This window comes from Momordica charantia, assembly GCF_013281855.1.
Source record: "Momordica charantia cultivar OHB3-1 chromosome 6 unlocalized genomic scaffold, Mcharantia_2.0 BLBB01000006.1, whole genome shotgun sequence".
Taxonomy (NCBI): domain Eukaryota; kingdom Viridiplantae; phylum Streptophyta; class Magnoliopsida; order Cucurbitales; family Cucurbitaceae; genus Momordica; species Momordica charantia.
This window is the reverse complement of record NW_028275164.1, coordinates 1357046-1377568: the sequence shown is the minus strand read 5'-3', so window position 1 is coordinate 1377568 and position 20523 is coordinate 1357046. Positions and strand designations below refer to the sequence as shown.

General features: G+C 36.5%; 2 protein-coding genes across 9 annotated transcripts; one reads left to right on the top strand and one right to left on the bottom strand.

The window, feature by feature from the left end:
* The first annotated feature begins 531 nt into the window (after nucleotides 1–531).
* LOC111007268 (uncharacterized) lies at nucleotides 532–10694 on the top strand. 7 transcript variants are annotated; one of them, XM_088124984.1, is made up of 16 exons: nucleotides 533–741; nucleotides 842–3547; nucleotides 3627–3755; nucleotides 3846–4037; nucleotides 4142–4194; nucleotides 4384–4702; nucleotides 4855–4945; nucleotides 5024–5224; nucleotides 6237–6347; nucleotides 7176–7372; nucleotides 7479–7694; nucleotides 7827–8102; nucleotides 8204–8351; nucleotides 8463–8596; nucleotides 9695–9781; nucleotides 9913–10694. In XM_088124984.1, the coding sequence occupies exons 2-16, from the start codon at nucleotides 899–901 to the stop codon at nucleotides 9997–9999; spliced, it is 4890 nt and encodes a 1629-aa protein (XP_087981110.1). In that variant the 5' UTR covers nucleotides 533–741; nucleotides 842–898; the 3' UTR covers nucleotides 10000–10694. The 7 variants fall into 7 exon arrangements, with proteins under 7 accessions (XP_087981114.1, XP_087981110.1, XP_087981109.1 ...); XM_088124983.1 differs by having other exon boundaries at nucleotides 533–801; nucleotides 890–3547; XM_088124987.1 differs by having other exon boundaries at nucleotides 533–2924; nucleotides 3030–3547.
* A 583-nt stretch (nucleotides 10695–11277) lies between these two features.
* LOC111006895 (zinc finger protein BRUTUS-like At1g74770) lies at nucleotides 11278–18829 on the bottom strand. Of its 2 annotated transcripts, XM_022278994.2 has the most exons (12): nucleotides 18343–18825; nucleotides 16335–16553; nucleotides 16044–16238; nucleotides 15702–15964; nucleotides 15394–15625; nucleotides 13505–15225; nucleotides 13102–13320; nucleotides 12866–13003; nucleotides 12206–12440; nucleotides 12049–12108; nucleotides 11838–11909; nucleotides 11278–11567 (listed from the first exon to the last, which is right to left on the bottom strand). In XM_022278994.2, exons 1-12 carry the CDS (start codon nucleotides 18658–18660, stop codon nucleotides 11466–11468), a joined length of 3774 nt encoding a protein of 1257 aa, XP_022134686.1. In that variant the 5' UTR covers nucleotides 18661–18825; the 3' UTR covers nucleotides 11278–11465. The 2 variants fall into 2 exon arrangements, with proteins under 2 accessions (XP_022134686.1, XP_022134687.1); XM_022278995.2 differs by lacking the exons at nucleotides 11278–11567; nucleotides 11838–11909; nucleotides 12049–12108 and having other exon boundaries at nucleotides 12358–12454; nucleotides 18343–18829.
* Between the last annotated feature and the right edge of the window lie 1694 nt (nucleotides 18830–20523).

The following is a 20523-nucleotide window of genomic DNA, read 5'->3' as shown; positions in this document are numbered from 1 at the left end:
CAAACAACAAGGTGGGTATACAAATAATACATATTTTATAATAATAAAAACATCATTTCCATTTCTTGTTCTATAAAATTAGAAAAAAGAGAGAGAAATGATGGAATTCTAGTTTCAAAACCAAGTCTAAAAATCTAAATTAATTAATTGTATTAAACATGCGATATGTTATTGACCTCGTTGGTTGAAGTCTATGTTTAGAAAAGTTGAAATCAAAATCAAACTTCAATCACCTCCATTTTGATCATGACCTCGTCTTAAATCCAAATAAATTATGAATTTTAAAAAAAAACATTAATACATGCTAACATTACACTAAAAGTAGAATTTATAAAAATCATTCATCCATTTTTTTTTCTCATAAATATATCTATATAAAAAAAAAAAAAGAGTGAAAGCCATGGCACAAAATTTATTTACTTGTGCTTCAAGACTAATCAAGTATTAATGGAGGGTTACATCATAATCCGGATTCCAAAGGATATAAATAAACATATTTTCTCTGATTAATCTTCTTTCTTCTCATTTGCTTTTTTTTTTTTACTCTCTCTCTCTTCTCTCTCTCATCAAATATCAGCCCCTCCCTCCCCGCTTCCGAGGGTAGGTGTCTGTGTGTGACACACAGAGCGAACACTCTACTGCCTTCCCCGCCTAATCCATTTTGCCCCTTTTGATTTCTTCGATGATTCATCTTCGTCTCCGGCGACGGCAATCTCCCCCCATTATCCGCCTCCGGCAACCGTACGTCTAGGACTTTCTGTTTATCCTCTTCCCCCATCTTCTCTTTGCTTCAATCCGCGAGTAAGTTTATTTACTCTTGCTTATCGTTGTTGTATCGTAGAGACGTGTATACAGGTTTTATATATGCATGTCGATTGGATTGCTGTAGAGTTTATTGATGGGGCGTAAGAAGAAAATTGTTGATCCGCGTTCCAAACAATCTCCGGCGGCTCGAGGAGTCGCCGTTGATGTTCCAAGTGTAGCGAACTCCGACCAAAGCTCGGTTCCCGATAAGTCAAGTAATCACAACCAAAATAGGATCGAGTCGGTGTTTGGTAATGAATCGGACGGCTTGTCTTATTCTACAATTAAGCTCGAATGCGAGCGGGCTCTTACGGCGCTTCGGCGTGGGAATCACACTAAGGCACTCAGGCTTATGAAGGAGTTGAGCTCGCGAAACGAGAACTCTGTTCACTCTGCATTGATTCATCGGGTTCAGGGCACTATTTGTGTAAAAGTAGCATCGATTATTGATGACCTGAATACAAAGCAGCGGCATTTGAAGAATGCGATTGAGTCTGCTCGTAAAGCAGTCGAGCTCTCACCAAGCTCGATTGAGTTTTCCCATTTCTATGCAAATTTGTTGTACGAGGTTGCCAATGATGCGAAGGAGTACGAGGAGGTGGTGCAAGAGTGTGAACGGGCCCTTGGCATTGAAAATCCAATTGATCCCGCTAAGGAGAGCTTGCAGGATGAAAAGAATCAGAAGATACCTACTGCAGAAGCACGAATTGCCCATGTGCAGACTGAATTAAGGCAGTTAATTCAAAAGTCAAATATCTACTCCATATCATCTTGGATGAAGAACTTGGGTAACGGGGAGGAGAAGTTTAGGTTGATTCCGATTAGAAGAGTGACAGAAGACCCCATGGAGGTCAGGTTGGTTCAGGCTAGAAGGGCAAACGAAATTAAGAAGGCAACTAAAACGCCTGAGGAGCGGAGGAAGGAGATTGAAGTCCGTGTTGCTGCTGCAAGGCTTTTGCAACAGAAGTCTGATACACCTCAAATGCAAAATGAAGGAGGCAAAGCTGATCGGACCCTGGATTCATCGTCAGGGTCTGGTACAAGAGTCGGTGAACGGCGGAAACATGGAAATTTACGGAAACATGGATCTTCAGCTGAAAGGAGGGATTGGGTTCATTCTTTTTGGAATTCCATGAGTATGGAATCGAAGAAAGATTTCCTTAAGATCAAGATAAGTGATCTTAACACTCATATTAGTTCTTCAAAGGATGCTTCAGCGAATGAAGTTATTTCAGAAGCTTTATCCTTTTGTGATGCCAATAAAACATGGAAATTTTGGGTTTGCTGCAGATGTGATGAGAAATTTGTGGATTCGGAATCTCATATGCACCATGTGGTTCAGGAGCACATGGGTAACCTTTTGCCGAAAATGCAGTCTATCTTGCCACAGAATGTTGACAATGAGTGGGCTGAAATGCTTCTTAATTGCTCTTGGAAAGCACTGGATGTTTCAGCTGCAGCTAAAATGCTCACAGATCAAACAAAATGCAAGGATTCTGAGTTGGTTGAAGATATCTGCTTGCAGCATCATTCTGACAGTGATGACTGTTTCAAAGATGCATGGGATTCTTCCCCAGAGAAACACAATTATGGGAATGGTTTAAACGAGTGCAATGTTTACGAGAAAGTTGGCAACAATGGATTTAAGGCCTGTCATGAAAACCAAGGTTCTGTGACATCATACTCCTTATCTGATAGCTTTCCAGTATCTGATGATTCAGAGCGAACAAAGCTTCTTGAGAAAATTCATGCGATATTTGAGTTACTTATTAGACATAAATATCTTGCTGCAAGCCATCTAAACAAGGTTATACAGTTTACAATGGATGAGTTACAAGGTCTTTCTGGATATCATCTTCTGAACCAGGGACTGGACCAAACACCACTATGCATCTGCTTTCTTGGTGCTTCTCAGCTTAGGAAAATCTTCAAGTTCTTGCAAGAACTATCTCATTCTTGTGGTTTTGGTAGATACGTTGATAAAAGTACCGGTCAAATTGAAGATTCAAAGAACGATAAACAATCTGTTGAGGTCAAAGAGAAGATTGTTCTCAATGAAGATGCGTCACTGCTCCTCCTCAATGAGTGTTTTCTGTCATCTGATTTCACTCATGCCAATGGTCAGGCTGCAGCCACAGATCATATTCCAGTTCCAACTGCTAAGGATGTTACTGCAAATGGGGTTTTTTCTGATGCTGATCCTTTTCTATCATGGATATATGCAGGTCTTTCTAGTGGGGAACAGTTATCATCATGGGCACAAACAAAGGAAGAAAAGATACAGCAAGGAATGGAAATTCTTCAAATGCTTGAAAAGGAATTTCTGCATCTACAGAGCCTTTGTGAGAGAAAATGTGAGCATTTGAGCTATGAGGAAGCATTGCAGTTATTAGAGGATCTTTGCCTTGAAGAGGGCAAGAAGAGGGAAGCTGTGACTGAATTTATCCCCAAGAGTTATGAGTCAGTCCTGAGGAAACGAAGAGAAGAGCTTATTGATGTTGAAAATGACGTTATGTTTCTCAGTAGGTTTGAGTTAGATGCTATAACTAATGTTTTGAAAGAAGCAGAAGCTTTGAATGTTAATCAATATGGATATGGGGAAACTTTTTCCAGCATGCCTTCTCAGTTATGTGATCTGGAATCTGGTGAAGATGAAGATTGGAGGACTAAGGATTATTTGCATCAAGTTGATACTTGTATCGAAGTTGCCATCCAGAGACAGAAAGAACAGTTATCTATCGAGGTTTATTTATCAATTATGGATGCTTTACATATAAAATGTTGAAATATTTGCTATTTGCTTATTTTATTTGATCATGCAGATTAGCAAAATTGATGCACGCATCATGCGAAATGTTACTGGAATGCAACAGTTGGAACTTAAGCTGGAACCTGTTTCTGCACATGATTATCAATCAATATTGTTGCCTCTTGTGAACTCATACTTGAGGGTCTGTATCAAATAGGTTAAAATTTTCCCATATTCCTTATGCCTTTTGGGACTAAAATGACAAATTATAATACAAAACTTTATTTTTCAGGCACATTTAGAAGATTTAGCTGAAAAAGATGCCACGAAGAAGTCTGATGCTGCAAGAGAAGCATTTTTAGCTGAACTAGCACTGGATTCAAAAAAGGGTATGAGAGGAGGAAGTGATAATCTGAGACATGCACATGAAAAGCCGAAGGAAAAGAAAAGGAACAAGGAGTTTAGGAAAGCCAAGGACTCTAAGGTTGTCTGTCATTTTTCTACTTGAAGTTTAGATTAATAATTTTTGTTTTGTAACTTAGTTGTTTTTGGTGCCTAATGATATTTTATTACTTTTTACTTCTGCAGGTAGTCAGTGGTCCTGAGCAGGATGCGCTTCATGATGAAGATGTAGATGGAGAGTAAGTGTTACTGTTAACTTCCCGACTGGCAGGATATCTTAATCGTTTATAGGCATTTTTGTTTTTTTTTGTTTTGTTTTGTTGTGTCTTTTTTTTTTTAAAAAAAAATTTTATTATAATATCAGAAGGTCTATAACTTTCTAGCTAATTTTCTGTTTTGATGAATGTCTGGTCAATTTTCTGCTGCAGTCCCTTTCAAGTTGCATCTGATGGTGATGCAGCAGAGGTGGATATTGCTGTTTTTGAGAATGGTAATGCTTTAAGACTACAGGAGGAAGAGTTTAGACGCAAAATTGAGCTGGAAGCCGATGAAAGAAAGCTAGAAGAGACTTTGGAGTATCAAAGGCGAATTGAGAATGAGGCCAAACAAAAGCATCTGGCTGAACTACAAAAGAAATCTGCCCAGACAAATCCAGAGAAGAAAGTTGCTGTGGCAATACATGATAATCTCTTGGGACTTGTCCCTGATGTTGAGGGTGCTGATGAGCATTTTAAGCTCTCTGTGGTGGTAAATGTTCTTTACTCTGTCTCTATTGTTATATATATTCTTCTCCTTTTTGGTTATTTAAATGAATTATGGAGAAACTCCCTGGTTTTACATATACTCAACGTACAAAGTTGATAAAATACTTAAGAGGATCTTATAAATTGCTATTTTAGGATCAATTGGCAGAAAATGATTTGGTTCCCGACTTGTCTAGGAACGGTCCTGCAATGTCACATGCTCCTTCAGGTGATCAAAAGATTAGTGGTATGCACTAATGGGAAGTTACTTGGTAGCAAGCTTTTATGGTTTCAATGTTGGTTTCATCATTCTCTTTTTCTTTAGCAGGTGTATCCAATGTTGGAGTTCTAGAGAATTGTCTGTCGTCTTCTGATAGACGGAAGGGAAGGAAAGGTAGACGGCACAAGGTTTCTATTAAACCAGTAGATGGAAATCAGCCTTCACCATCTGATAAGGATAATGCAGCCTTTGACAGCCGATTGAATGAGACAGTTAGATATCATAGCAATTTCCTAGCAGATAGTGGTGAGTGCATATTATTCCATTTCAAAATACAGTATTCATTTTCTCCTCAATCGATGAATGGGGATTGTGGGTGATGGACTTGTCTTTGGCTGTATCCTTTTTAAATGATTCATACAGAATAATGCTGGGTGTATTAAGTAGAAACTGTCAATAATCGAAATCCAATTTCATGACGGACGTTTTTTCATCGACCAAATGTCACCAGTTCTAATGTTTTGTTTCCTCTTGGATTTTCCCCCTTAAGTCTCTTTGCCATGAAAGATGTAGGATTCTAATTTTAATTTAACGGAGCTACTTTTTCCCCAAAACAAATTTCATTGATAAAAATATATATTCTTTTAATTCAGGTCTATTGTCAATTTCTCCTTGCATGATATGTTTGTACTAGTAATATTCTCTTTCTAACTCACTGAAGATATGAAAAGTATTTGTAATCATTAAAATTTGCTTTTTTTTTTGAACAACAAGATACAAACTTCTCATTGATTTAATGAAAAGGAATACAATGTTTCAGGAAATAAACTCCCGATGGGAGTGAAAGTAGCCAAAAGAAAAATAAGCAAGAAAACAGGAATACAGAGTAAACAAACAATAAAAACCATCAAGCTTGGTTGTGAGGCAAGATAAAAAAGTTTGCAGGATCCTTAAAACTGGGAAGAAAGCTGCCAATAAAACTTCTAGAGCATAGGAAGCCATGAGACCAAACAACCATCTTGTGTGATAATTGGAAAATCAAGCCGAGAGATTCTGAACTTCGCAAAAAAGTGAGTTGAACTCCAACTTCCAATCAGAAAGCAGCTCCAATTTTCTTCGCAAACGAACCTCTTCCCAATAAAACATAGACTTCAGCAACGATTCAAGCTTCAACTTCAGAATATCATTAAAATTTGCTTTTTATACGCGATCATTTGCATGTCTGTGTAAATCTGTGAAATCATTGTTCTTTTTTTTGGGGGGGGGGGGGGGGGTTTATACTGGACTGATCATTGTTCTTTTATTTTGATTCAATCAGTTAATCCACTTTCTGAAGATAATAGTAAAAAGACTTTGAGACAACATCATGTAGAGGATGATGAGGAAAGATTTCAAGCTGATCTTAAAAAGGCCGTACGCCAGAGCCTTGGTTAGGTTCCTCTCGTGTCTTCTCTCTTTTCTCTCTTAGTCATTGCGTCACTCTTGTGATTTTGATTTGGTTTGGCAGGAAGAACTGTTTAAAAAACCATAATTTTTATGGGATACCTTTTTCCTACAATTTTTGCTTGTGGATCATGGATGTGCTCCTCTGTTTTTGAATGTAATATAGCTCCATTGTGTCTCTATTATTGCTTTGATAGAGCCATGGTCTATGTTTTTAGGTTAAAATAACATCTTGGTTCCTATGCTTTGGGATTGTCCTCATACTTTCAAATGTCCAATTTAGTCTCATACTTTCAATAAACCTTGAAATTGGTCCCCGTCCGTTAGTTTATGGTTAAGTTTTGCTAAAACAATTTAGTCCCTAGAAGTCATCCCTCTAGAAAATTGGAAAACATATCCACATTGTGCCTTTTATTTAATGAAATTAGTATTATTATTTTGCCAAGTCAGATAAAAGTAACTTTAAATGGACAATGAGGACTAATATTTAAGATTTATTGAAAGTAGAGAGACTAAATTTGAATATTTGAAAATGTAGCAACTTAGAACAAGTCCTGAAGTATAGGAGGACCAAATTGGTATTCTAACCATGCTACTTAGTGGTGTTTGGTCCTCGTCCTGATGCCAGAAATTTTGGCTGGTTTTCCTACTCTAGTTCTTTGGATTCGGGGTATGATTCTGTCCCAAAATTATCACACTATAAAGTTTTTAATAATTAAAGAATACCATAAAAGGTATTGTAACTTTTTAGGTTTTAGTCTTTATTTGCTTCAACCTGTAATGCTTTCTAATTGTAGTTTTAATGTTTTCTCAGATACGTTTCAAGAACAGCAGAAATTACCCTTGATTTCAAGTTCCAGGATACCATTGATTAGTTGTGGTAAAGTAGATAGTAATGGCGTTCCATCGAATGAACTCAATGTAGAAAATGTGCAGGGAGCAGATATGTTTGGGACAGGACTTAAGAATGAAGTTGGTGAATATAATTGCTTTCTGAATGTGATTATTCAGGTGGGTGCGTTACAAAATAAGATTGCAAATCACTTCACTTTGCTAGTTCTTTGTTGCTCTTTCTTGCATGCATTCTAAAATGTTGCTTTTTTCTCCATGAGCTCAGTCCTTATGGCATTTAAGACGGTTTCGGGAAGAGTTCCTGAGGAGATCTATGACTGAGCATGTTCATGTTGGGGATCCCTGTGTTGTTTGTGCATTATATGAAATCTTTGCTGCCTTGAGCATGGCATCTGCAGATGTTAGAAGAGAAGCAGTTGCCCCCACTTCTTTGAGAATAGCTCTAAGCAATCTCTGTCCGGATAGTAATTTCTTCCAAGAGGTAGTTTTGCATGCCTCTGGTTTTTGACGCCTACTACTCCAAGAAAAAAAAAAGAAAAGAAAAGAAAGGACATCTACTCTACTTTGTACTCATTATGAGAAAAGCTATAACCAAATTTTGGTGGTTGTATAGGGCCAGATGAATGATGCCTCTGAGGTGCTGGCAGTCATATTTGATTGCCTACACCAGTCATTGACTCCTAGTTCGAGCGTTTCTGATACAGAATCAGTAGAAAGCAATTGCATGGGATCTTGGGACTGTGCAAGTGACACTTGTTTGGTCCATTCCATCTTTGGAATGGACATTTTTGAACGAATGAATTGCTATAGTTGTGGCCTGGAATCTAGACATTTGAAGTACACTTCGTTCTTCCACAATATAAATGCTAGTGCCCTTCGAACAATGAAGGTAACACATCCACATTACTCTGTTGTTGAAGATCATTCTTTTACCGATGGTATTCTTTTAATGAACACCGTTTATCTAATTCAATTTTCTTCACTATTCAGGTTATGTGTACTGAAAGTTCCTTCGATGAACTTCTAAATGTTGTTGAAATGAATCATCAGCTTGCTTGTGACTTGGATGTTGGTGGTTGTGGAAAGCTCAATTACATTCATCACTTTCTTTCTGCACCACCACATGTGTTCACCACAGGTGAGTTCAAATAGTTTTCATCAGACTCCTCCTACGCAGCCTGCTTCCCTCCCTTGCATTACCCTTGATGTATTTATGACATGTTACTTGTTTATAATTTTGGTATTGCAGTCTTGGGCTGGCAGAACACCTGTGAGAGTGCTGACGACATCACAGCAACATTAGCTGCTCTAAGTACTGAGATAGACATCAGTGTTCTTTATCGGGGTCTAGATCCAAAGAATACCCATAATTTGGTATCGGTGGTATGTGCTCCTCTTTGTTAATTTGTATCTGTGTATGTACTCTTAGAGTTGAAATTATTTGTACACGTCACAGTGTTTTATTGGGAGCCTGTTTCTTTTAATAGTTTGGAGAGCTTTCATGGGTATGATATTTTAATTCCTTATTCACCATGACCTTGGATTTCCTAACACTCATCGTTGTTTGAAACACATCATAACCCTGGGTTTTGAGTATTTCTAGGCATTCATAGACATTCTGAACACCTGGGTTTCTTGCATTTATTTTTAATAAGGACGTTTGTGGTGTTTTTCAAACCATTTTCCCCCTTGACCCTGTACTACTTTTCTGTAAAGATGGGCCATGGATACTGTTCAAATTTGATGCATTTTAACTTCATTATTATTCTTTCTTAATTTTTAACTAGAATGTTCTTCTTAACATGTTTATCTATATTTTGTTATTCATTAAGTGTATCCTGCAACTTGAAATCAATAATTTAGGAAATCAATAATTTAGCATCTCCAAATATCCTAAATGCACCAAACAAGTAATCTAACATTTTTTTTAACAAGGTACGAACTTTTCATTGATCTACGAAAATGGAACAAAAATGTTCGAAGATACAAACTTCAGTGGGAGTAAGATAGTCCATTTATTGAAATAAGAAGCATCCTAAGAAGTATATGCTACTGGAAGAATAATCTTTAAAAAGGGGTGACATCGAACACCATTGAGATACTTTAGACTTAGCTAGATTAAAGCATTCAAGCCAATCCCTTTTCTTGTCTTCAAAGATCCTTTGGTTTCTTTCAAACCAAAATTCAGAAGTTAAGGCTTTCACTGTATTGGACCATAATAAACGGTCTTTTTGGAGCAAGATTTACTGTAAAAAAACTACTGCAAATTCTCTTTTGCCTATAAGTATAGACATTGTCTTACTAAGAAAGCAACATTGACCATTATCCTCTAACATGGAGAGTAGGTAGTACTGGTGCTTCTGGAATAGATTTTGGTCTGCGTGTCATTTTAAATATGGTCTGTTAATTATGAATTTGCCAAAATATGAAGTCTTCAGTTTATTGAATAATCATTTCTCTAATATACACCCAACTATGTAGGTTTGCTATTATGGTCAACACTATCATTGCTTTGCCTACAGTAATGACAAGAAATGCTGGATAATGTACGATGATAGAACTGTTAAGGTAAGTTCTTACTCTCCTCTGCCTCATTTTACTTTTTCAGTGTGCATGTGTGCATGTGTCTTTTTTCCTGGTGGGGTGGAGGGGGATGCAGCTGTAGTTCCTCTCATGTGATAACCTGTGCTCATGCCTAGGTAATTGGTGACTGGGCTGATGTTCTTACCATGTGCGAAAGAGGACACTTGCAACCGCAGGTTCTTTTCTTTGAAGCTGTAAATTAATGATATTTTGGAACTGTCTCATTAGCCGTACTGGTGGAACGCGGTTTGCATTTGATTTCTGCCTTGGCAAGGAGGTGTTTATAGGGAAGACTTGCCAATTTACATCCACGGAATTCAGCCAATTTACATCCACGGAATTCAGACAGTACAACGTGTAATATTGGTTTCAAAAGAAAAATTTTGATCGGGTCATAACATAAATCTGAGTTTTCTGATACAATCAACGAATTTTTGGAGAAGATCTGGTCCTCGAGGAGAATAGTGTAAGTATGATAGATTTTCTTCTAAATTGAGGGAGCCAGATGATTGGAGAGCCAAAAGTGAGATAGAGCACCCAAGTTTCTGCCTCTGGAATTCGTTCTTAGCTTCAATCCTTTAATAAGGTTGTTAGAGAAGGTACAGAACAGTATTGAATGGGTGTTTTTTTTGTGATATCTTACTTAGGAGGTTTTATAGCTGTATCATAAGAGTAAGGATTTCTGGTTGTTGAGAAGACCAATATAGCGAACAATTGAGACAGAGTCTAGTTAGAGACAATGCTAGATGCTATAATCTTCCTCGTTTAATTTTCTGCAGTTTTTAGGTGTTGTATAGTTCCAATTGAAGTCACTCGGGCCTCTGCTATGGTCACTTTAAGTGAAATTATTTTGTCTCCAGATATGGTGATCAAATGAACTAAACTTCTAGTTTCCTTATTCTGCATTTGGCGTTGCCTAGGTTTATTGGAAATCTCTCATTTTCCCTATACATATAAAATCAACGTTGGCAATTATTTCAAGTCGTTGAAAAAGCCAAAAAGGTAGTCTGTCAATGCCTTTGTATCTAATGATAACAAATTAAACCAAAAAAGGTCTAATCTAAGATCGTAAATGCTTTTTCATCAATATTAGTTGACTGCTTATGAATGAAGATTGGAGGTTTGTAATGCTTTGGATGTTCAATAACATCCTTTTTAACCAGTGAAATAGTTTTTTCCCATAAAATTTAGTTTCAAATACTCATGTTTTGGCTTTGATTGTGCTTTTTGGGCATGGTTATGCATGCTGCGGCTCATAGTATGAGATTGCAGAAATAAATATGCCTCAACATTTAACTGCCTGTCCCCAAGTCTTAATTTCAGATTTATCTATTCAAAGCAATTATTGAAGCTTCATTTGTGCATAAAAAAATGCGAGTGTACTGCATACTTGTATTTTTCCATATTAAGTGAAACTTGTTTAATGCTGTAGCTTGCAAGTTTTATGGAAATATTTGTTTTCAGAGACTGACAACTATACGTTGGGATAAAAGCTTTAGGTCTGCTTAAAATATTGCAACTCCACCCCCATCTCCTTCGATGGTTTGTACATGACGACCAGGCCATGTTTTATTTCATTTAATCTGTTTATGTCTCACTCCAGACAAGCTCACCCTTCTACAAGTGTGCTTGGAAAGAATCGATCGATTATTCAAAATCCATAGTGGAATTACAAAACCCTAGAATTATACGAACCGCAATAGGGGCATTTATGGTACAACCAGTGGAATGGAGCCGTTCCACGCTTCTCACAGTCATTACACAGTATTACCTGCCATTCCATCTTTCTGTCAGTACACATTCTAGTGAAACATCTGAAAAGCTAGAGCATCATGGAAAGGGTATTCCAAAGTTTATTGTTAGGTCCCATTCTTATCAATCAACTAAAAATTTCTGAACTGAAGCATTAGATTAAGATTATTCACATTCATCTGTATAATCTAGGTCGATTGATTACATGGGTTTAGGTCGGGGCTCCATCTCCAGGAGTTTGTAGATTTTTAATGGATAAGTTTGGAATGAAGTTGGACACAAGACAAACCTGAGTTTTCCCAGAATACTCATCTGGAATTTTCTCTTCAGCCAATAATGCATCCAGCATCTCGAAGTACACCTGCATGACAAAAGGGTTTTTAAGTTCAAGGAAAAGCTAAACAGTATGCCTTTTGGTAGAAGAAGAAAGATCTCAAACCCCATCTGTTGGGGCAGAAGCTAGCTTTACAATACTTTTTAAGCCGTAGCTTGTAACCAACCTGCATGTCTCCCAGCGACTTGCTACAGATAGGACAGGTATAATGAGAGTAGGTGTATTCCTATGGACAGCAGAATGTTAGAAAGTTCATTAAATATTTCATCGTAAGACATTTCCCATTGGAAAGAACAAGAAAACCTATGAGACAGAGAGGGTACCTGAAAGCATGTCGAGTGCATCAAATGGCCACATGGAAGGGACTTTACTGGAAGCGTGGATGTGAAAATGTATTCATGGCAAATTGGGCAGTTGTCTTCTAGACACTTCTCTCTGCACACATGAACTGAAAGTGCACGAGACATACAGGCATTGCAGTTCATGCAATGGAAGTAGTCAATGCCCAATCCCTTCCCCACTCGGCATAGGTTACAGTATGGACAGTGGTAGATGTCTCTGTTCAACAAATTCTAAATCAAAAACTCCAAGCTTTAATGATCTAGCCCAAATGTAACAAGATGGCAGATGTAAGTCATTTCATGTGATCCTACACCTAAACAGGTAGCTATGAACTATGAAGGATAAAATATAGCTGAGACAATTGTAAAGGCTAATAAAGTAGAAAATTTTACTAGTTGTACTTTTTGAAAGGTGTGTTCTATGACATGAGAATGGTTAAATTCAGATTTCAGAGCAAATTTTAATGTAGATAACATAGAATACCGGTTGCTTTGTGTTAGGACTATGGATATATAGTTGCATACGAATGAAGTTGGTGGAAGTGATAGTATTGGAGATGATGTATTACAATGAGAAGGAACCTATTTGATCCTATTTTATGATACCAAACAAAATCAATAATGTCAATAAGATAAACTTACCTCGAATCGTCAAATAATTTGCAGATCTTGCAGAAGTATTTTCCCATTGACAAATTACCACAAGAGACAGTTGAACATGTCTTGCCAATGGGCTGAACTATCAAGCACTTCATGCACATCATCTTTGTGATGGATTTCCTGAAGATGAATGTCAAAATGATAGAATGTAAGGATCCCTTTTCTACTGAAGAAATAAGAAGCAAATTGCGATCTTATAGGTTGTATTGCATTCGTACCTATCCAATGAGTGATCGGTAACCTCGTCATGACAATGTATGCATGTATATAGTTGGTTGCAACATGGAGCTAGAAGCTTGCAGTTTCTTTTGTAATGTTTGCAACCAAATGATATCTTCAAGGAATCCCTATAAGATGGATATTGGCCTGAAAATCCTTGGCTCTCTGTTGTGACATTTGTCTCTAATTGGGAAACTTGGTGGGTTGCAATCCAACGGCTGAGACAATATCAAAATAGTTAACTTTGAGTCAAATTTCATCAGCAAATAAAGAGACCATAGGAGAATTCAGCGTATCTAGTTATGGATTGGTTGTTTTCTAAAGCTTTGTTTTACTCTTTTTGGGGAAAGGGGTACTCACTCTCCTGCCACTAATTGAAATTGAATGAACACTCTTACCAACCTCATGAGTAAATTCTGTATCAAATATGATTTACTTTTGGAGTCTAAGGATGAGTCTCTGGATACCCTTCTTATTACTGCCTCCAGATCTCCTTGACTAATTGTAAGAAGGTGGTCGTGTTGGCTCAATTTCTTACCTTCTTTAGGTCGTTCCGTTTCGGTCATATCGTCTATAATAACATCAGCACCCTTGCTCTCAACTCCTTGAGAAGAGAGTTTTGTGCATTCTGATAATGTCTCATTCTGTTGATTGCCATCAAGATCTTTTGTTTCATCATTCAAATTGAACTTAACTGTCGTGTCAACATCAGTAGCTTGACTTTGCCATTCCTTCTGTGCTGAGCTGATGGTTTTGCCAAAAATATTTTCTTCACATACATCAGTTGCTTCCTTGGATAGGTATTTTGAGATGATTTCCAAGGGATCTGATGTCAATGAGGGAGTAATAGTTGTAACCTCTGCTGCCACCTTCTTAGGGTCATGGTCATAACCTTTCCACCATTCTCTTAACCATTCATTAAACATTGTATTTCTTGTTACCTGATGGAACATAGACATCATGTCATGCTGGTCGTCTGGTGTCAAATATGCCATTTGCCAAGGTATCATGTCTTGCAAAATTTCGGCTTTTGTTCTTCCAAGTATAGCCCCTATAAGATTTTCTTGCTCTTCAATCGTGAAAAATTCTCTAAAGAGGGGCCAAAGCTCGATTTCTTCACGATTGACGTGGTCAGAGAGTGACTTATGTAGAGATTTGCACATATCATGGAGTTCCAGACAGAGCTGTTGGTGACTAAATATTTTTCGGTTGGCATGTGCATAAAAAATTGGAGCGTGCAGTTCAGACATTTCATGAAGAGTGAAGGATATTCTACTGAATTGGTGTACTTCTAGTTTGTGATCCATGGTGTAGGAACCGCTAATATTTTGGAACTTTCCCTTCTTCTCCAAAGCTGGAAAAGCAATCTGGTCCTCAGCATCCGTATGGATTTGATATAAATATTTTACCAACTTGAATCGCCTTATAAACTCTGTCAGAATCCCAACATTTTCAACCAGCTGAGCTGAACCAAGAACAAAGTAGTCCAATTCTTTCTTGAGAGCTTTGTGGAAGAGAAAAATGAGATCTATTGGCTTTGGCTGATTAAGAGCAGAATGCGGGCGTTCTTCGTAGAGATGCTTGGTATAGGGACACGGTACCTTCGTTGTTCCTGGAAAATGTATCTGCAGATTGATTCCACTAGAATAAGATGTTTCAAACACTGAAGCAGTATGAGAAACACCAAATGAAGAAGGTGACGTGAAGCTCTTGTTGTTGGTAGAAAGTAGTTCCATTTGCTCAGAGTTTGACCCCTTATAAGAGTGAATATTTGAGCTCAAGGATGAAGTTCCAACAGCTTCCTTCACTTGTTCCACTTCATGCAAAAAATAGCTTCTGGTCTGGAAAATTTTCTGCAAATCGTTTCCGAACTGTTCTACCGATGTTTTGCCTAAGTAGCCAATTCGAAACCACTCATGCAAGAGGGAAACAAGTGAATCATTTACACCGAAATATCCCTTTGGTGTGACGTGAGGTATAGATCTTAATTCTCCCTCAGATAAGTGAGCTGAAAACCAAGTTACAATACACTTCAATAGCCCAAGCGGCAAGGTACGAAGGCTCATGTACAGGAGCTGCTGTTGTGTTTTATGATTGCAGCTCTTTCTGATCACTGGAAGTACCTGAAAAAGAGTTACAAAGGTTATGCATTTTGGAAAGTAGAATTGTTAAGTGGCTATTTAACTGCAAGAAGCAAGCATCAGAACTGAGTTGAAGTCATTGATCAATGTTCATAATCTAAGTATAACTAATAGAAAAAAAAAGTGAAGTCTTGGGCTAAGTTTATATACTTCTGTTTCCTGAAAAGTGAATTGTTTGCTGACTTGTACAATGAACGACTCCACGTCCCAGCATAATTTCTCCAAGAAATTGCTCAAAGGTATAGTATCTTGTGCACCTTGCTGCAGCAGCCGTTGTAAGCCTTCAATATGACTGTCATTAAGAAACAATTGGTCGGAGGAGATTGGGGAGGCATCGGAATGTCGATTGAATACAGGATGAAAAAATTTCTCCAGCGCCTTTCTGCGAATCAGAAAGCCTCATCAGAAACAGGTAAAGTCATATAAAGTGTAAAGTGGCTGAAGATAACTTTAGTTACCTATAGAAAAGAATCACATCAGCCAGGAACTTTATTTGGACAACTAAGGAATCAAGGTTAGAAAGAGCTGTTTCAGTGCAACTCTTCACTTGAAATAGGCATTTTAGAACTTCCTTCAGATCCTTCATAATGGCACCATGCCACAGGTGGAGGCTATCAACAGGGTTCTGTCCACTGTCCTGAGAGTTGGAAACACACTTTATGTCTTCTGGTTCTACTTCTTTACAAGGTTTCTCATTGCTCCCAAGCCAAGACATTATCACCTTCACAAGGAAAAATATGAGCTTTGTTAACGGTGATGCTTTTGGTAGCAGCAAGATGGGAAACTCGGTTCATGGCTACCTCTTGCAGTAGTTTTTCGTTCGGCACTACGTCTCTTAGGCAGTTTGTGACTTCTAGTCGTTCCTCTAATGCAAGAAAAGACATCATCCATGGCAGAAACTCCTGCAGTAGTGTCATTGGTACACTGCAAATGAATTGCCATACGAGGGATGCTTGTTCTCTTGCAGAGAATTGTTTCATCAACAATGGAAAAACCTGCAACTCATAATATATCGACGAATTGCCATAAAGTTTGTGAGTGTTTGATATATATTTTATGAATTTGGACAGAGGATGAAGGAATTAGAATACCTGTTCTTCTTCTTTGATCATATGTTGGCAAATGGTAGTTTGAATGGTGCCCAAACAGAAAACTAGTTCTTGAAATGGCTGGGAAATATCTTTATTTTCTACATTGATCTCATCACAGTGTTCAAAAATGGAAGTAAAAAGACCATCTATGCTCTCATGCTCCAGGGAATATGTGGAGACTACATTTTTTGTGTGTAGATCAAGAGCTGGGAACACAACCTGCCATTTAATCACCATAAAACTGGTTGTTATTTAGATTATCTTCTCCCAATTATGTTATGTTTTTACCTTTTTCTTTTTGCTTTCGCTATTTAAAATTATTTTTGGAACTACTACTTTCCGTAAAGTTTTTAGAATTTGACAAGGATAACACATTATTCAAAGAACAAATAGTTATTAAACAAAATATGGGTTTCTTATAAAATCAAATCTATATTCAAATAGTTGTTAAACACTCATACAATCTTGTTTGAGAAACAAGTAAAGGAAATAAAAATCAATCAGTTTTATAAATTTTATGTTTTAACGCAGAAAAAAAAAGTGTAATCGATATGACCGAAAATAAAAGGACATCATTTGAAAAGTTTTTTTTTCTTTAGTATACCAAGCAAAATTATTAAACCTAAGATAATTCAACATATAAGTTACTTCCAAAAAAAAAAAAAAAAGAAAGAAAGAAAAACGCTCAACAGAAAACTCTCTTTTTTTTAAAATTATCCGTTTGTTACGCAGAAAAAATAAAGTGAATTGCAAAAAATAATAATAATAATAAAGTGAATTTCCCAATTGGCCCGTTTCTGTGATTATTTCCAGTTCTTCAGAGAAATCTCATTTTTCTCGAAACTTTAAAATTTATTTTATTTCAACTCTTCAATTTAAAAATATGTATTTTAGTATTTAAAATTAGAGAAAAAAACTATTATTTTGACGGCTTTAAAATACATACTTTAGTTTTTGAATTAATTATTATTTTTATCCTTATTATTTTACAACCTAATAATTATCACTAATACTCATCCCACCAGGCTATATAGTTCAAATATTCGCTCATATTTGCTCGTCACCCTATATAGTCGAAGTCTCTTTCAAAATTTATATTATAATTCTTAACTTTTAAAACAAATATATATATTAGTTATTGAACTTTTAAATTTTAATCTTTACTATTATTTTGCAGCTTAATATTATTAGGCTCAATTCTCACCCATGACTCAACCAACATATGCGATTGAATACATATTTGCATCATGTTATATATTTGAAGCTACACTATACATATTTAGGGAGTCGGGTTATTTTTCCTCGTAAGGACCTATCCAAAATGGCAGAGAATCCCCATTTGAGGCATGCATGGGATTGAGGATTTTAGTTTATTTAGACAAACTTTTTTTATAAGATATTTGGACAAAAGTAAGAAGTTATACATGTTTGTTTGAATTAGTAAGTCCTAAAATTTCTCTTTATAAATGGATATTCTCTGCGAGGATTTAAGAATTTAGATAAGACAGTAGAAAATTAACCAGATTTCTAAAAAGAATAAATGAGGAACAATTCTTTGTGAACTCAATTTGTGGGGATGGGGAAGCCGACCTTCCTCCACCTCACTCATATAATAAAATGACAGTACAATATCCAATGAGAGGAATAATGCAAATCACATTTAGAAAGATTTACTCGACAAAGAAGAGAGTTCTAACATGCAAATGAATACAATTAAAAGATAATAAAGATAAATAGTTTTTTTTTTTGTTAGATATCATCTCTATTTATACTTCTCAAAAGTAAAATATTAATCAAAATTAAATTTAGAAATTAAAGTAGATATTTTTAAATATTGAAAAACTAAAATAGAAATGAGCTAATTAACTAAAATGGAGTAACTTTAACTATTCAGGTATGAAAATGAGAACTGAACCAAGATGAATGTTAATGTAAGCATAATTGAGCAGTTAAAACTTCTCTTGCATTGATCATCGATGGAATGAAAGTAGAGGCATCCACAGCGTACCTCATCTTCGGCGGCGCAATGATATTTGTAAGCAAGTTTCAGAAACTCCACCCGCCGTATCAATCCCGACACGAACTCGCCCCCGTAACTCCCACGCTCCGCCGCCGCCGCCGTCACGCGCCGTAAATCCGCGAGCTCCGATCGCAGCGCCCCGTGGAACTTAATAAGCAGAAGAATAGGAGCGTCGGCGAGCGGAACGCGGGATAGGGACAGGGACTCGGACTCCGCCGCCGCCGCCGCCGGCGCTTCATCATGAGCTTGTAATTCTCCGTGGGATGAGGAGGAGAAATCAAGAGAGGCGGCGGCGGCGCCGTCCATACAACGCAGAAGCAGAAGAAGTTCCGGTAGCGACGACGCCCATGAAAGTGGAGGATGAGAGATTTGGCATCCGGAAGGAACCAATGAACAACAATCGAAGCTTATGAAGAAATCTCCAATCCCCCAAAGTCTTCTCTCTCTCTCTCTCTCTCTCTCTCTCTCTCTCTCTCTCTCTCTCTCTGGACTCTGAAACTATTATTTATTTATTTATTAAAAAAAAAAAAAAGAGTTCGAAGGTTTTTTTAATGGAAGCTGAAGCTAATTTGATTGATTCAGAAATGGATTGGTTGCCCACACACACACACTGTGATGGAGACGTTATACCTAACGCCCAAAACCCTAGGTTTCCTCCATTGGAGCGCCTGCCCTAATTCTTCACTCTCCAACATAAATCAACATGTAGACTCAACTAATAAAAACCAACTTTTTTCAACTTCTATGTGTTGGGTTTGTAAAACCCTACCAACGAGAGCCATGGTCAGATCTCAGTTCTACTGGTGAATTCTTGAGTGTCAAATAATAAAGGAGTGATGAGCCTCGTAGAATTATATTGTGTCTGGAGCCTTGGTCTGGAAACTGTGAGAAGATATTTGGAGATACAAGGGTATCGTTGTCCTTAACACCGTAGATTCAAGTAAAATCAGTTCATCACGATATAGTAATTAATTAATACCCTAAAATTATTTAACGTCTAATTCTTTTTAGTAAACGTGGAGTGGAAAATTCAAACTCACAACTTTTTAATAGAAATAAGTGTCTTAAACAATTAAGTTACATTGAATTTGGGTGGTTGTATTAATTTTCAATTAATTAATAAAGCTTTTTGGTGCAGATCTAAATGATGTGTTTGCCTCTAATTAACTACATTTGTTGATTTCTCTGCCATGGCACACCTACTCTATTGTTTAACGAAACAACTCCAATTATATAATTTAAATCAAACTTTTCTTTCTAAAATATGCATACATATATATATATCAAATGAATTTCTAAATGAGAACGGGATAAGTTGTTTGATTAATTGCTTTTAATACTTTAGAAATCGTCTACGTACTTTGTCCCAAAAAAATGAGAGAAAAATCATATTATAATGTTTATTGTGTTTAGATTTGTTTTCTGCTATGTTTAAATGGTTCCAATCTAAGCTAGCTGCTTAATTAAGGCATGTATCTATGTTGTCTTTACTTCCATGTTTAAATGAATTTAGTTGTTTTAAAAATTACAGATTTAAATTTCTCCAAATATCTTTGATTTTTATGTTTCTTTCCTTTAAAATTTCAAACTTTAATATATTGTATATAACAACTATATCCATTATTAAATTATTCTCAAGTTTTTTTTTTTTTTTTAAAGGAAATTATTCTCAAGTTGGTCGTTTGTGTATATATGTTGGTATATATTTGGTCTCTAGATTTTCTTTATTAGTTTTATAATATTGATGGTAGACATGGTATTAATAAAAAAAAAACATTTTGAATTTGTTTATTATTTGTGTGACAAAATATCTTTTCTTTTGATTTCATTTGTTAGAACAAATTTTCCTCTCCCCATATTTCCCAACTTCCCCAAGTTTCCCTTTTATCTCCCCTACTATTAGGATTGTAGATCTTAGTCAAGGGTTCTAAATCTATTACTTAAAGTTTTGTTTTAATTAATAGAGGGAATGTGAGCTCCCACGTTCAAAAAAGAAAATTATTTATTACAATAGACATCAAACTTTCCCATCTATATATCCAATTTCAGGATATTACCCATATATTTAGTTTCTCTCTTAATTTCTAAATTTTTTTTAGTACAACATGTGAGGATGAGGATCGAATTCACAATCTCTTGGTTGGAGATATGTCAAATACCATTGAACTA

Bases quoted from the DNA above. Each gene is read 5' to 3' on its own strand.
- LOC111006895 (XM_022278994.2), bottom strand. From the start codon at position 18,660: ATGGACGGCGCCGCCGCCGCCTCTCTTGATTTCTCCTCCTCATCCCAC. The intron at 12,109-12,205 runs GTACCCTCTCTG...TGCTGTCCATAG, and splicing joins TGCACTCGACATGCTTTCAG to GAATACACCTACTCTCATTA. The intron at 11,568-11,837 runs GTTTGTCTTGTG...ATGGAATGGCAG, and splicing joins AGTATTCTGGGAAAACTCAG to GTAATACTGTGTAATGACTG.
- LOC111007268 (XM_088124984.1), top strand. From the start codon at position 899: ATGGGGCGTAAGAAGAAAATTGTTGATCCGCGTTCCAAACAATCTCCG. The intron at 3,756-3,845 runs GTCTGTATCAAA...TTTATTTTTCAG, and splicing joins TTGTGAACTCATACTTGAGG to GCACATTTAGAAGATTTAGC. The intron at 8,352-8,462 runs GTGAGTTCAAAT...TTGGTATTGCAG, and splicing joins ACCACATGTGTTCACCACAG to TCTTGGGCTGGCAGAACACC.